The 13,923-nt window shown below is 51.1% G+C and overlaps 2 protein-coding genes across 10 annotated transcripts in view; one reads left to right on the top strand and one right to left on the bottom strand.

The window, feature by feature from the left end:
* The first annotated feature begins 865 nt into the window (after positions 1–865).
* On the top strand, positions 866–9,713 carry Tmem37 (transmembrane protein 37). 2 transcript variants are annotated; one of them, XM_074070551.1, is made up of 3 exons: positions 886–1,001; positions 2,078–2,203; positions 6,204–9,713. In XM_074070551.1, exons 1-3 carry the CDS (start codon positions 981–983, stop codon positions 6,774–6,776), a joined length of 720 nt encoding a protein of 239 aa, XP_073926652.1. In that variant the 5' UTR covers positions 886–980; the 3' UTR covers positions 6,777–9,713. The 2 variants fall into 2 exon arrangements, with proteins under 2 accessions (XP_020039677.1, XP_073926652.1); XM_020184088.2 differs by lacking the exon at positions 2,078–2,203 and having other exon boundaries at positions 866–1,001.
* Positions 8,072–13,923, bottom strand: part of Sctr (secretin receptor) — a 60,857-nt gene continuing 55,005 nt past the window's right edge. For all 8 annotated transcript variants that reach the window (XM_020184084.2, XM_074070548.1, XM_074070545.1 and 5 more), the window contains 2 exons: positions 10,490–10,531; positions 8,072–9,055 (listed from right to left, as the gene is read on the bottom strand). In XM_020184084.2, the coding sequence (XP_020039673.2) occupies positions 8,885–9,055; positions 10,490–10,531 (213 nt within the window). In that variant the 3' untranslated portion in view covers positions 8,072–8,884. The remainder of the gene's footprint in view (positions 9,056–10,489; positions 10,532–13,923) is intronic.

Genomic DNA, 13,923 nt, shown 5'->3' with positions numbered 1-13,923 from the left:
GTGGTGTGGGAGGCACCAGATGGTTTAATTTACTGCATTTACCCTTGGACCCTCCCCAGTCTCCAGCCTTTTTGGAGCAAGAATGTTTTGGCTTACTTGCCCTTTCCCGACACCCTGCTGTAGACCGAACCCAGGACCTTATGTTATACTAGGGAAGTATAGCAGCCCAAGTCGTGTTTTTGGTTTTGTTTTTTGGTGGGACTGGGGTTTGAACTCAGGGCTCACACTTGCAAAGCACCCGCTCTACTGCCTGAGCCACACCTCCAGTCCATTTTGCTCTGGTTATTTTGGAGATGGGGTTCTAGAGAACTATTTGCCCGAGCTGGTGTCTAACAGCCATCCTCCAGATCTCAGCCTCCCAAGTAGCTAGGATTACAGGCATGAGCCACCGGCGCCCATCTCCAGATGTGCGTTTTTGATGGCCTCTAAGATCAAGAGAGCGGGTTGTTCCGTTCCCCTTAGGGGTAGAGAAAGCTGGCGCTGGCAGGATTACCCCGGCAGGTTCCACTCCACTCACACGTACAAGGGCCTTCAAGAGCCCAGCCTATCGGACACATTATCTCACGTATTAACCGAGGCTCCGCGACGTTAACTGAGCAGCCCAAGGTCACACAGCGGGCGGTGGAGGCAGGAGCCGCCCAAGCCTCCTCTGTCTGGCCCTACAGCCTTCCCCAGTCGCTCGACTGGTTCGGTTTGGGTGACATCGAGTCCTGGAAGCCTTCTGCAGCTGTCCCGGCCCTCGAGGAACCCTCGCCCCAGGCGCAGAAAGCCCGCCGGGTCCTCCTTCCTGGGACCCGGGTCGCTCCCGCCACCCCCGCGGACTCAGCGTCCCCAGAGCGTCCCCCGGGTCACCGCTCGGCGGCGAAGCCCCCGCCCCCTGCCGCCGCCCCGCCCCCGGGAAAGGTCGGGGCGGGCGGCCGTGGCCAGCGCAGCTGCGGGAGGGAGCAGGCCAGGCGACAGCGCGGCCGCCCCGGCTCAGCATGACGGCCATCGCTGTGCAGGTAGCCCGAGGGCGCGGCGGGACACGGGAGACCAGTGCCAGGAAGGCACGTGGGGGAGGGACAGGGACTCAGCCAAGGACCAGGGTGCCAGCGCCCGCGCCCCGCGCCCAGGGCGCCCAGTCCCTGTGCAGCCCCCCGGGTCCCCGAGAGGTTGCGCGGGAAGCAAGCTGGGGCGCCCGCCCCCCAGCGCTGCTCTTGCGGAGCGGTGTCCCCGGGCCTCTGGTCGAAGCCCCCAACCTCCCCCCGGGAGGTCTTCTGTGCTTCTCTGCGGGATCGCCAGCGACCTGTCGCTTAGGACTGCCAGAGGTGTCCCACCTTTTTAAAAAGTGAGGTGTCTGGGGTAGAGGATAGACAGGACTTGCAAAACGAGGCTCCCCTTACGTAACAGGGGATGCGTCGATAGGGAAGCTAGGGCTTTCTGGGGCGGGGTATAAAAGGCCATCTCCCCTAAACCGCGTTTGGGGTGCAGGGCGGGGAGTGGACTCTAGGGACCCAGCACCTCATAGGAAAGGGTTCAGCCCGAGGGAGACTGCTTCCCCCGGGCGGGGGTTGCCTTGTTCTTGGAGTGGTGTAGGATGCTTATGTTGGGGAAGACCCTACACATTCCTACGCTTGGAAGGGGCGTCCTGGCGCCGGGCCGCGTCCCTCTACCCTGTCTGCCAGCTGCCTTTCGGCTTAGGCACCCCAGAGGCTCGCTGCTCCAGGCTGTCTGTCCACTGTCTGTCCCGCCCTGTCCTGATGATTACAGAAAGGCCTGTTGAGTTTTACCTTCAAGTGCTCAGGCCTCACAACACTGCTAATGTTAAAAAACACTGTCCCACTATTATTATCATTGTTGTTGTTACCGTCGTCATTATTATTAGAGATAGGATCTTGTTATGTTGCCCTAGCTTGGTCTCCAACTCCTGGGCTCAAGGGATTAAATCCAGGACTTTCTGCCTCCAAGTCCCACCTGCCCCTTTTATTTTTCCCTTAAAAAAAGAGAGAGAGGCCACCCACAGACCATCCCCCAACAAGGACCCAACAGTTGGTGTGGAACACTAGGCAATGAATTCTTCCTCTTTGTTCTGGGGCAGAACCTGAATTTTCTCCAGAGAGGGACCCTGGGAGGAAGGGGACTGGCCACCAGGAGCTTGGTCTCCCTTCAAGGACTTTACTCCCTGCTGAGAAGAGGGATCTGTAAACAAGGAGTCACTATGGAAGTGAGTGCAAAATTAAGAAGTGCAAAAGTCAAGAGGGATCCCTTCAGCATAGGAGGAAGAGGAGGGCTCTGTGACAAGCTCAAGATGGGGGAGGAGAGGGACTTTTAGGGAGGAGAGAGGTACTTACTTGTCCCTGGCAATTACAGGCACTTAGCCAATAACTATACTCTTACAACACCTTATGAGGAAGGTACTGTTATCACCACTTCTTCCTTTTTTTTTTTTTTTTTTGGTGAAGGTACTGCGATTTGAACTCAGGGCCTTATGCTTGGTAGGCAGGCGCTCTACTGCTTGATTCACTCTGCCAGATCTTTTTTGTGTTAGGTGTTTTCAAGATAGGGTCTCGCAAACTGTTTGCCCAGGCTGGTTTCAAACCTTGATCCTTGTGATCTCTGCCTCCTGAGTAGCTAGGATTGCAGGCGTGAGCCACCAGTGCTCCTGTGTGAGGAAGGCGGGGAGGGGGAGTAATTAACAGGTAAAAAGTAAGGCTAGGTCACAAAGGCAGGGGTTGGCCAGGGTGGGGCTGAAAGAAGCAGGTGGCCGGCTGATTCCTTAGCAGAATGTCAGCGCTGGAGACAGGCCTGGACAAAATGGGTGTTGAAGAGCAGCAAATATCAAGCCATGTTGGGGAGTTGGAGGTGTGAGTAGAAGCTCAAGGTGTTTAGTTGAGGGTGCTGTTGGTTGCAAGGCGCAGGTGAGGACCTAGGCTACAGGGCAGGACAAGACCATGACATTGAACTCAGGTAGACCAATACTATTGAGGAATCCTAGTTTCACAGTTTACCACTAGGACTCATTCAAGGTCACAGATGAAAAAGGGAATCATGCTAAGCAGCATTTTTTAGGGGAGGAAGTCAAGGTTCTGAGATTTAAGTGATTGCCCGAAGGCACAGAGTTTGGCTGGCAGGGCAGGGGCAGACTCGCTGCACTCCTCCTCTCTGTCCTGCCCTTCCTTCCACAGAACTGCTGCTGCCCAGCTGCCCCCCTCCCAGAGGATTTCAGAATCTGATCACTGAAAGCTGGTGGAGGGGCCAGCATGGGGGTGAGGTGCCTGGTGTTTTGGAATGAAGATGCCAATATGAATTATTGTTACATCAATCCCTCCCAAGATCTGAGAGCTGCCCGTTTGCTTGCATGGACTCATTTAATTCCTGGGGTTTTCTTGGCCATCAGAGAGTTTAAAGGAAGCCCTGGTTTGGGACAGGAGGGAGGATAGGTAACATGAGATCATCTGTCTTTTCTTTCTGATTCCAGTGTGATGTCTTAGGGCCTGCAGATTAAAGTCCAGTCCGGGCCCAGGACAGGCGGGGCTAAGGAAGGCACAGGACGTGCCTGTTTGCCAGACAATGCTATGTCTAGGGTCAAAAGGTTTCTGAGTCCTGTAGTCTTGTGACTTGTTCTCTGCATCCGGGCTTCCCACCTTCTGACCATTATCAATCTCTAGCCATTTCTTTGCCACACTTACAGGTGTCACCAACTAGAAAACAGGATAGAGAGGTTGTACTGTAGCCAGAGAAGCACCATTTTCAGCTTCCTTTGGTTTGTTTCTTACCTGTAGATTCTCTTTCTTCCTAATAAAATGCAATGCAGACTCCTAGGCCCCCAGTGTCTCAAGCTGGTAACAGATCTGCTGCAACTTGAAGTGGGGTGGAGCTCTAGAGGTGGCCTGATAAGCTTTCTGTCACCCTACTGAGTGCCCAGAAGCCCCCTGGAAACCAGGGACACAGTTTGAGAACCACAGCCCATATGAGCACCTTGGTGTTCTTGGTAGCCTGCCAGTGGAGGTGCAGGTCCTGGTTCCAGCCCTTTGGGCATTCCTCTGAGCTCATATCTTTTCCTCACCAGTAACACTGAGCCCCAGCACAAAGGTCTTGTTTAGACGCCCTCCCCTTCCCCCCTACCGCCCCTCTATATTTCCTTGCTGAATGGAACCCACCTCCTGCAATCGGTACCATTGTCTGGGTTGCTGTAATAAGCTTTACATGACTTGGGTGAGTGATCTTCACAGGTTTAAGAAGAAAGTGAGCGCTGGCGGAGTGGCTCAGGTGGTAAAGTGCCTCCCTAGGAAGCGTGAGGCCCTGAGTTCAAACCCCAGTGCTGCCAAAGTAAAAATAAAAACAAAACACCAAAAGCAAGAAGAAAGTGAGATGCTACTTAGGAAGCCATACTAAGAGCGAAGTGATTTCTTGTTCCTGTGTCCTCAGGTTGAAATGAGAGGTACCTTGAGTGTCTGAGCTATGTCAGCAGACAGCCTTATGAGGGCTCTGCCCAGAGTCTCCTAGGAACAAGGCTTTGCATCTGGAAGCTTCTTTAGCACATGTGCACCCTGTGGTCCTCTTCTTCCTTCCCCTGGTTTCCTAGCAGTGACTGTCCTATGAGGGCTATCTGTTTTGCTTACCTCCCAAATTGGGGGTGTGACCTGCTTCTATACACACTGTAAAGGGGATGATTTAATTTATGACTGGGCAGGGGACTTAGTTTATAGGGAGCTTCATATGGAAGTGATAGGTTGTAAATTGACCCTACACTGATCCCATGGCTCTTCCTCAAGTAACCTAACAGGTCTAACACGGCCATATACTGGGAACACAGTGGTGTCTTGACATGGAGGGCTTGCCTTCCTGGAAGACAGTGTCCAACTGTGGCAGCCATCCATGTAACTCCAAATTGTAGACAGAATGATGCAGAAAGCCAAACAAGGTACCTAGTGTAGAATACCAGGAGAGGACCAGCTTGGATTGGGTAAGTGGGAAAGACCTCTCCGAGGAGGTGGGTGACTTTAAACAAATCTAAAGAATGGAGAAAAAGAGGGCCAGGTGTGGTGGCACATGCCTAGAATCCCAGCTATTCAGGAGGTGGAGATAGGAGGGTTGATCACGGCCCAAAAATACAAGACCCTATTTGAAAAACTAAAATGCAGAAGGACTGAGGGCATGGTTCAAGTGGTAGAACACTTGTCTAGTAACCCTGAGGCCCTGAGGTCAATCCCTAGTACTGCCAAAAAAAAAAAAAAGGGGCAGGGGAGCTACAGAAGGAGGCCAGGAAGTCTGAGGAAGAAAGTTCTGGGCCCAGAACTATATAGGGCACGGTGGCAAGGAAGAGAATAAAAAATGAGGGTGGAGGAGGAGATGGGTAGGTCTTGCAGGGTCTGTGGGCCAGTGGTAAGGTACTTCCCTTTTTGTGGTAGTTCTTCCTTTTGCTTTGTTGACAGTGATGCCTGGGTGGTGTCTCAGGGTAGAAAGAGAACCTCAACGGACACCGAACTTGCTTGCTGGAAGGCTGGGTCAGGGAGTGGGGAAGAACACCTTTCCCATACAAGGACCAGAGGACTGTAGTGGCTTCCGCAGGCCTAGGAGCTGCTGGGAAGTGACACTTGCTCTGGGTGGGGTACAGGCAGAGCAAGGCTGAAGGGCAAGGTACAAACATCACTGTCAGGACTCAGAAAAACAAGATAATAACATGGAGTCTATTTCTATACCAAATATAGAAAGTGCAGTCCCAAGTGAGTAGGGTTTGGATGTGCTCTGGGGGGGGAAGCAGACTTACAGACAGACACGCTCATGTCTCATATATGCTGGATATAGTCCTGTACATGTACCAGGTGGTATCATTTTGTGTACAAAGACACTAAGGCAGGCTTCATGCTCAAGCTCACATGAACCAGGAAATGCAGGTTTTCTGAATTCAGAACTGAGTGGGATTTGCCGGTCCATTTGGGCTTTTGCCCATTGTAGAGATCATGAAATGAAGAATGATAAGGGAATAATTAGTGCTGAGTAAACACTGGATGGTCTGTTGCTTACAGGGCTAGAATGGAGGTCAGAAGACAGGTAGAAAGGAATGGCCCCACTGAAGGAGGGTCTACTGTGGAAACTAAGTCAAAGTTCCAGGCCTCCTGTGAGATGTGAGCAAAAGATGGGGGAGGTATGTTTGAGGTCTTTCCTGGAGAGGATGTGACACCAGCCCTCACTGACTCACTGTGACCTGTGGTGTCTTCCAGGCCCAAAGGCTACTGGGCCCCAAGAGGCCCCACCGCTCCTTCTTTGAATCCTTCATCCGGACCCTCATCATCGTGTGTGCTGCCCTGGCTGTGGTCCTGTGCTCAGTCTCCATCTGCGATGGGCACTGGCTCCTGAATGATGACCGTCTCTTTGGGCTTTGGCACTTCTGCACCATCACCAATCAAAGTGAGCCACATTGCCTCAGAGACCTGAGTCAGGCCCGCATCCCTGGGCTGGCGGTGGGCATAGGCCTGGCCCGCAGCATGGCTGTCATGGCTGTAGTGTCCGCCATCTTTGGCCTGGAGCTTCTCATGGTGTCCCAAGTGTGTGAAGACATTCGCTCACGTCGAAAGTGGGCCATCGGTTCCTTCCTCCTCCTGGTTGCCTTCATCCTCACTTCTGGGGGGCTTCTGAGCTTTGTGATCCTCCTCAGGAATCAGGTCACACTCACTGGCTTCACCCTGATGTTCTGGTGCGAGTTCACGGCCTCTTTCCTCTTCTTCCTCAATGCCATTAGTGGCTTTCACATCAACAGCCTCACCCAACCCTGGGACCAACAGATGAAATTCTAGGGCCCCCTCCAGGAACCTTGACTTCTACAAGAAATTGTAGTTAAGATGGGACTTCTCCAACATGTGACTTCTGGCGAGGACAGGGTGGGACAATAACCTTGAAGCTGCCTCTTAGCCCCTAGGCTCTGGGTGGTCAGCTAGAAATAGCCTGGGGACCTCTGCATCTATCTGTAGGGCCAGAGGCCAGGAAAGTGTCTCAGTGCCACCAGCTGCACAGGCTTAGCAAAGTTATTAGAATGTTGATTCTAAAAGAAGAAAATATTTTAAAAGTCTTTTCTTGAGTTTTTTCCCTGGATGGGCTTGATTTGGAAGCAACCCTGGTAACCGGGGCCTGGGCTAGCTGCCTGCCTGGTTCATGGACTCTGTGCTGGGATGTGAGCTGGAGGGACCCTGGGGCTCCGGGGTTGCTAAGAATGGATCCTCTCTCCAGCTAAGGAACCTGTGAGTGCCTAGGACTTCCACCAGCTCAAGAGGCCGTCAGCACATTTCCCTCACTTAGCAGAATTCCTCAGAATGTCTTGCACATAGGTTTCAAACCATTGGTTCAAGTTCTCCTGTGCCCTTTGTGAGGCCCTCAGAAACCCCAGCTAACCCCAGCTTCTACCAGCTGTTGTTCCTCTCTAGGCCCTCAGTGTGGCCAGATCCTTCCTTGAGTGACTGATCCCAGGAGGCTCAGTTGATTTCTGACAGTCCTTCAGAGGCCAGTGTGCATGGGTGTGAGCCCTTGACAGACTATTCTTTGTAAGGGCCAAATGGCCTTAGGGTACCATTTTTGAACCTAGAATGTATTACAAAGAGCACATTTAGGACCTGCAGGACTCCGCAGGGGGTGAGGGAGCTGCCAGACTTTGGACAATGATTAACAACGTCCTGGGGATGAGTGGAGCTGAAGGCAGTCAAAAACTGGTGGAGATTTCCATCTTTGCCTGCATGTCTGCATTTTTGTTCACCATTGTTGCCCCTTTTCTGCTCAGAAATAGGTGAAGGTTTTGGTGTCTGCCCTGCTTTTGTCACTCTAGGCCCCTTCCTGGGCTGGGTGTCTATACCTATCTGACTCTGGTGATTTTTTTCTTGAGTCAGGGTCTTGTTATGTTGTGCAGGCTGGTCTCCACCCCTATAAGAACCTGAAATTATAGATGTGTGCCACCACACCCAACCCTCTCATGGTGATTAAAAAAATCTTTATTACAAGATGCACAGAGTCAAAAGGGTGAGGATGCTAAGCTTGAACCATTATGAATTGAATGCAAGGAGTCCATGTGGCTCACCTGAGAGATTTTCTCTCTCTCCCTCTCCTCTCTCTCTCTCTCTCTCTCTCTCTCTCTCTCTCTCTCTCTCTCTCTCTCTCTCTCTCTCTTCCCAGCCTGCATGCTGGGAAGCAGTCTACTACTGAGTCCCTCCTGAGAGGCTGTGTGGACTGCTTGAGGGAGACAGGTCCTTGTCCTTTCCCTGCCTGGGAGCACGTTCATTTACAGTAAAGGGCTGTGTGACTAACCCACATCCTAGCTGGGCCTGTCACAGGACCTTAGCAAAGCTGTTTCTCATCTACAAAACAGTGCTGTGCTTCCTGCTATACCCCACCCTCTTATGCCTCACACCATGCCAGAGCTACTAAAAGGGTCTCAGGGTCCCCTGTGACTTTATCAGAGTAATCTAGCTGTGATCTTGAAGACTATGGTGAGAGCTACTGAACAGGTGAATGCAACAGGGACAGGCAGTCTTAATTTCTTGTGTTTTCTGAGCTTTTAGACTTGTCCCTGACCATGAGCTGGGCCCCCTCCTCCTGCAGGAAAGGGTCAGGAAATAAGCTAGAGCATCCTCCCTCCTTGCATTGGAGGGTAAAAAGATGGACAAATACAGACCAAATCTTTTCCCAGGCATCATTTATTCCCTGGCCCCTCTGGGATCTCTGAATTGCCCTTCCCAGAAGAGCACAACAGACCAGCTCTCAGCCCCAAGTCTTGCCCCATAATATACCAAGTCCCTTCTGTTCAGTACCAAGGAGTCCCAGGCCTGGGGGAAGGGCATGTTCAGCCTCAGGAGGGCACATTCTTGTAGCAATGTCCAACCCTCTCAGCACCTGGCTTGACCTCTGTCCCTAGGCAGCCTCAGATGACACTGGTCCTGAAGGTGGCCCTGCTCTGTTCAGAAGGACTGGCCTTGGTGCTTTGTACGGGGCCACTGGTGCCATTGCTGAAAGAAGAGCTGAGGGCCACAGGACGAAGTGGGAGCTCTTGAAGGTGCCACTGCCGCCACTTCTTCTGAACTTCCAGCTGCACCTGTGTGAGACCAGCCACAGGCTACAGCATCAGCCAGGAGGGAGATGCAGCCCCGAGCCTGGAACCTGTCACTCCCTCTGGGCTCCACACAGGGCCTGCAGCTCCTGCCCAGCAGGTCCTGCTATCACCTTTTCTGCAGGCCACTCCAAATGACCATTTCAAGCCCGTGTCCAACAAGTACAAGGGCCCCTGTACCCTGGATGCTTGAACCTGCCATCTCACTACACGGTATCCCAAAGAAAGGACTTGGGGTTTGTCTCCCAAACTGCAGAACTCAAACAGACATATTATCAGCTGAGCCACAAGCATACTCATTCCCATGAAGCCACCACCCTGCCTCAGAATGGACACGGGAGCTGCGGAGTTGCCTGTGGACATTTCCTTCACAGTCCCTAAATGGGGCAGCCAAACCTTTCAGGCCAAGCTTGCTGCTTGATTTTTGGAAAACATCAAATATCATTCCCACTTAGGTGCAGTGGCTGGACTGGAGGTGTGGCCCAAGTGGTAGAGCATCTGCTTTTCAAGCATGAAGCCCTGAGTTCAAACCCCAGTCCCACCAAAAAAAATTTTTTTTAAGTGCGGTAGCCCAAATAGGTGGTCAACAGCTACAGGAAGGCTTCCCTGGCATGCAATAAATACTGTGTTCAGCCAGTGTTAATGGCTTGGCTTCTGTGTGCCTGGAGCCTTGTGTCCTGACCCAAAGGCTCTGAGCAAGGGCACACCTCCCCTCCCCCCACAGGAGACCTTGGAAGATTGAGCTGCAGACACTATTTCTGAGTCACGCATTTCACCTATGGTAAGACTGAGGCCCAGGGAGGAGAAGTGACCAAGGTCACCCATGGAGCAAACAGCAGAGTCATTAGGAATGTGAGCTGTGTTTGGGGCCTGGGCTCTTTTCCCGTTTCTTCTGAACTTGCCCGTGGATAATAAGTACCCAGAGTGCTTATTAAAGAACATGTTATGCTGGGCATGGAGGTGCACAACTATGATCTCAGTAACTTGGGAGGCAGAGGTAGGAGAATCTTGGTCCCAGGTTGGCCCTGGGCAAAAGTCCGAGACCCTATTTGAAAAATAAAGTAAAGCAAAAAAGGCTGAGGGTGTGGCTCAAGTGGTAAAGCATAAGCCAGAGGTCCTGAGTTCAAGCCCCAGTACTGGAAAACAAAACTTTCTCAGGCCCAGCCATATCCCAGACCTACAGAATCTATGTTTCAGCAAACATGTTTCAGGACAGGGTGGGGCAGTGCCTGGTGCATGCCACCAAATGACTCTGCTGTTCCTGTTGAGGTCAGACTGCTGGAAGACTGACTTGTCAAGCCCTTTGTTATGAGGCCCAGTCTCTTTATACCCTCCCCACCCACCATTCTCTCAGGGAGCTCTTGCACTAGGACCCAGTGGCACCCCAGGACACTCATCTGGTCACCCCAAGACACTCACCTCACCATTGAGGAAGCAGTAGAGGACAGCCACCACCAGCCCCTGCCAGAGGGAGCGGGAGTTAGTACACATGCTGGGCATCCCCAGCTCTCTTGTGCATCACACCAAGGAGATGTGAGCTGAGCCTGGGCGCCTTCATCTGCCTACTCCTGCCCAAGTCCTCCAATCACCACTCTAGGCTTGGGTCGCACTACTCTGGCACGTCTTTTGGCCCCACAGTGCTCTGACTGTCCAGTAGCGACTGGGGGTTCCTTTCATCTGTTGTCCCTGGTGTCTAGCATAAGGGCCTCCAACACGTGGTGTCACTGGTAGTGAGGTAGGTGCTGCTGACTTGGGTCTGGCAGACAGAGAGACCAGGCAGGTCACTTGAATCAGTAAGATGAGCCATCTGGGAGCAGTAGGCGTTGGTGGCCCCTGAAGAATGTCCCCACCCCACTGTGAAGGGCAGGGTCAGCCCAGTGGGAGTCTCATTTTCAAGACAAGCATGGACAACTCCTTTGCACTGAAGAACAAATTTGTGGCCAGAACAAACTGTGTCTAGGTCCAGACCTAGACTGTGGACAGGTGAGAGCAGTTCCATGGTCATGGCCCCATGTTCCCTGGCTTGTGAGATCTATGCTTGCTGGACCTTACTGCCCTGCTATTTTCTTTTCTTTTGTGGTACTGGGGTTTGAACTCAGGGTCTACACCTTGAGCCATTCCACCAGCCTTTTTTTTGCGTGTGTGATGGGTGTTTTTGAGATAGGGTCTTGCAAACTATTTGCCTGGGCTGGCTTCAAACCATGATCCTCCTGATCTCTGCCTCCTGAGTAGCTAGGATTATCAATGTGAGTCACCGGCACCCAGCTTACCCTGCTATTTTCTTGATGGTGTCTCCAGGACCTTGGCTTGGAGCTCTGCCAGAGTAGCAACTCTGGTCTGGATGCCCAAGTCCAGCCAAAGACACCTGCAGAGCCATGAGCAGCAAGGCACATCCTACTCTCCTCCTCTCAGGACCCACCTCAGCCAGCCTGCCTTCTTTCCAGGCCTGACACAGGCTTCCCAGTGGCAATCACCCTTCCCTCATAGAGGCTGGCGTTGCAGCTCTAACGTTGGGTGGCCTGGTTCTTCTTCCCTGGTCCATCCAGCTCTGCCCTTAGCTACTTATCACATGAGAAAGGACCCCAGGGCAATGAACCAGCCCTGTGTGGTGGGTTAATATGTACGACTACTCAGGGATATTGACTTTTTTTGGAGCTGGGGGTGGAAACCAGGGCCTCATGCATGCTAAGCAGGAGCTCTCCCGCTGAGCTGGAGATACTGGCATCTTAATAAGTTAGTAGCAAAACTAGAAGAATTTGCTTTAGAATTTCAGGCATCAGGGACACTGCACAAAATGTCAGCAATGCTTACTCAGGGCTGTGCTTTCCAAATTTTGCTGCATATTAGAATCACCTGGGAGTTTTTGTCTTGCTCTCTATACCCAAAATCTGAAGGCCTGGTACCAGGGGCATCAGCAGCTTTTAAAGCTGCACTTGGAACCACTGGTAGAGAGAAGGAGTGAAGGGCACTTAAAGATAGGCTTTGAAGTGACTCAGAACTAGGTTTGTAGCACAGCTTGTCCTGAGCTGATTGAGGGATTCTGAGTTTCTAGGGTTCCTAGTGCTTCATTCAATCCTCACCAAAGAGATGGGTGTTGTGGATACACCTATAATCCCAGCACTCAGGTGGCTAAGGCAGGAGGATGGAGAGTTCCAGGCCTGGGTACATAGTGAGTTCCAAACCAGCCTGGGCTACATAGTGAGGCTGTGTCTACAAAAAAAAAAAAAAAAAAGAAGGAAAGAAGGGAGAGAGAGAGAGAGAGAAAGAGAGAGAGAGGAAAGAAAGAGAAAAAGAAAGAAAAGAAAAGAAAGAAAAAGTTCCCACTAAAGCCCTTGCTGGGAGGTAGGACCACTTTACAAGTAAGGGACCTGAGTCACAGAGGGTTTCCCGAAGGACTAGAGTTGTGTACGTTTGGCCTAGACCTGGTGGTCAGGGTGAGGCTGCTATCTGTCTCATGGACTCAGAGTCACCTGGACCTCAGCTATCCTGTGTCCTAGAATTCAGGGACACATTTTTATTGTTCAGGGGATGGCAGGAGCCCCAAGCTAGCTGTGCCAATGCCAGGCCTCACACAAGCTATCAAGTTTAGTAAAGTCCACGGTCACTAGTGGTGACTAAAAATGAAGACTTCGCATAACTGTAACGACATGAAGAAAGGTTCACGATGGGCATGACAGAGGGAACAGCAGGATAAAAAACCAAGCACATTGTGTGTGTGTGTGCGCGTGTGTGTGTCTTCCAGGATAGAAGTTAGTTTTAGGTTAGAGATTATATATGATTTTGGTTTTTTACTGCTCAGGATCAAACCCAGGGCCTTGTTCATACTGGACAAGCACCTTACCACTGAGCTACACACTCAGTTCTTTTTCTTTTTTACTTTTCCTCATTTTCCAAATTATCTATAATAAGCAAATATTACTAATGCAATCAGAAGAATTAATGCAATATTACTAATGCAATCAGAAAGAATTAATGTAATACTACTAATGTAATCAGAAAGAATTAATGCACTTTAGTCTCTAAAAACACATGACAATGATAATGGCGTTGTGGTTGTGTGTTCTTCAAGCCCTTGTTTTTTGATTTTTTAAAACAAGGTCTCACTATAGTGCCCAGGTTGGTAGTACTGTTGTCTTCTTCCCTTCTGTACATGGAAGAAAATTTCATCTGGGTTTATATATAACTTACATATGTGTATATATACATAAGAACGTGCATGTACTACACATCAGATATAAAATTTTTAATGATTTTTTTTTCCATAAGCACTTCTATAGGCATACTGGGAAAGTACTCTGGGTTTTTTTTTTTGGCAGTACTGGGGTTTGAACTCAGGGCCTCACACTTACTAGGCAAGTGCTCTACCACTTGAGCCACTCAATGGCTTTTTTTCAAGATAGGGTCTCATGAACTATTTGCCCAGGTTGGCTTTGAACCACAATCCTCCTGATTTCTGCCTCTGAGTAGCTGGGATTACAGGTGTGAGTCACCAGCACCTGGCCTTGGTTTTCTCTAAACATTTTCCCAGGGAGCAGCCAAGTGGCCTTTGCTTGAATAGTCCAAAGTCCTAACCACAACCCCCAACTCTGGGGACAGGAAGTCCCTGTCCATGTGGCAAGGCAGCTCTGCATCTGCAAGCTCTCCACATGGTCACTGCCCATTTTTATGAGCCAGGTCAAGTCCTTCCACTGGCCTAGACCTCAAGTTCCCCAGCTGCTGGAAGGGCTGTAGTCAGCCCAGCCTTCCTGGAAATTACAAGAGCCAAGAGGAAAAGAACAGTGGGCAATGTAGGCAGGAGTCCCTACGGAGGCCAAGGCCTCCCTGATGAAGGCTTTGCTGGACAATATTGCTCC

The sequence above is a fragment of the Castor canadensis genome, chromosome 4, assembly GCF_047511655.1.
Source record: "Castor canadensis chromosome 4, mCasCan1.hap1v2, whole genome shotgun sequence".
In the NCBI taxonomy this organism is placed as follows: domain Eukaryota; kingdom Metazoa; phylum Chordata; class Mammalia; order Rodentia; family Castoridae; genus Castor; species Castor canadensis.
Note: the sequence above shows the minus strand (reverse complement) of the source record. Positions and strands in the feature narration are given on the sequence as shown.

Excerpts from the sequence above, each read along its gene's own strand:
- Tmem37 (XM_074070551.1), top strand. The coding sequence starts at position 981 with ATGACGGCCATCGCTGTGCAG. Across the intron at positions 1,002-2,077 it reads TGACGGCCATCGCTGTGCAG|AACCTGAATTTTCTCCAGAG; the intron begins GTAGCCCGAGGG and ends GTTCTGGGGCAG. Across the intron at positions 2,204-6,203 it reads AACAAGGAGTCACTATGGAA|GCCCAAAGGCTACTGGGCCC; the intron begins GTGAGTGCAAAA and ends GGTGTCTTCCAG.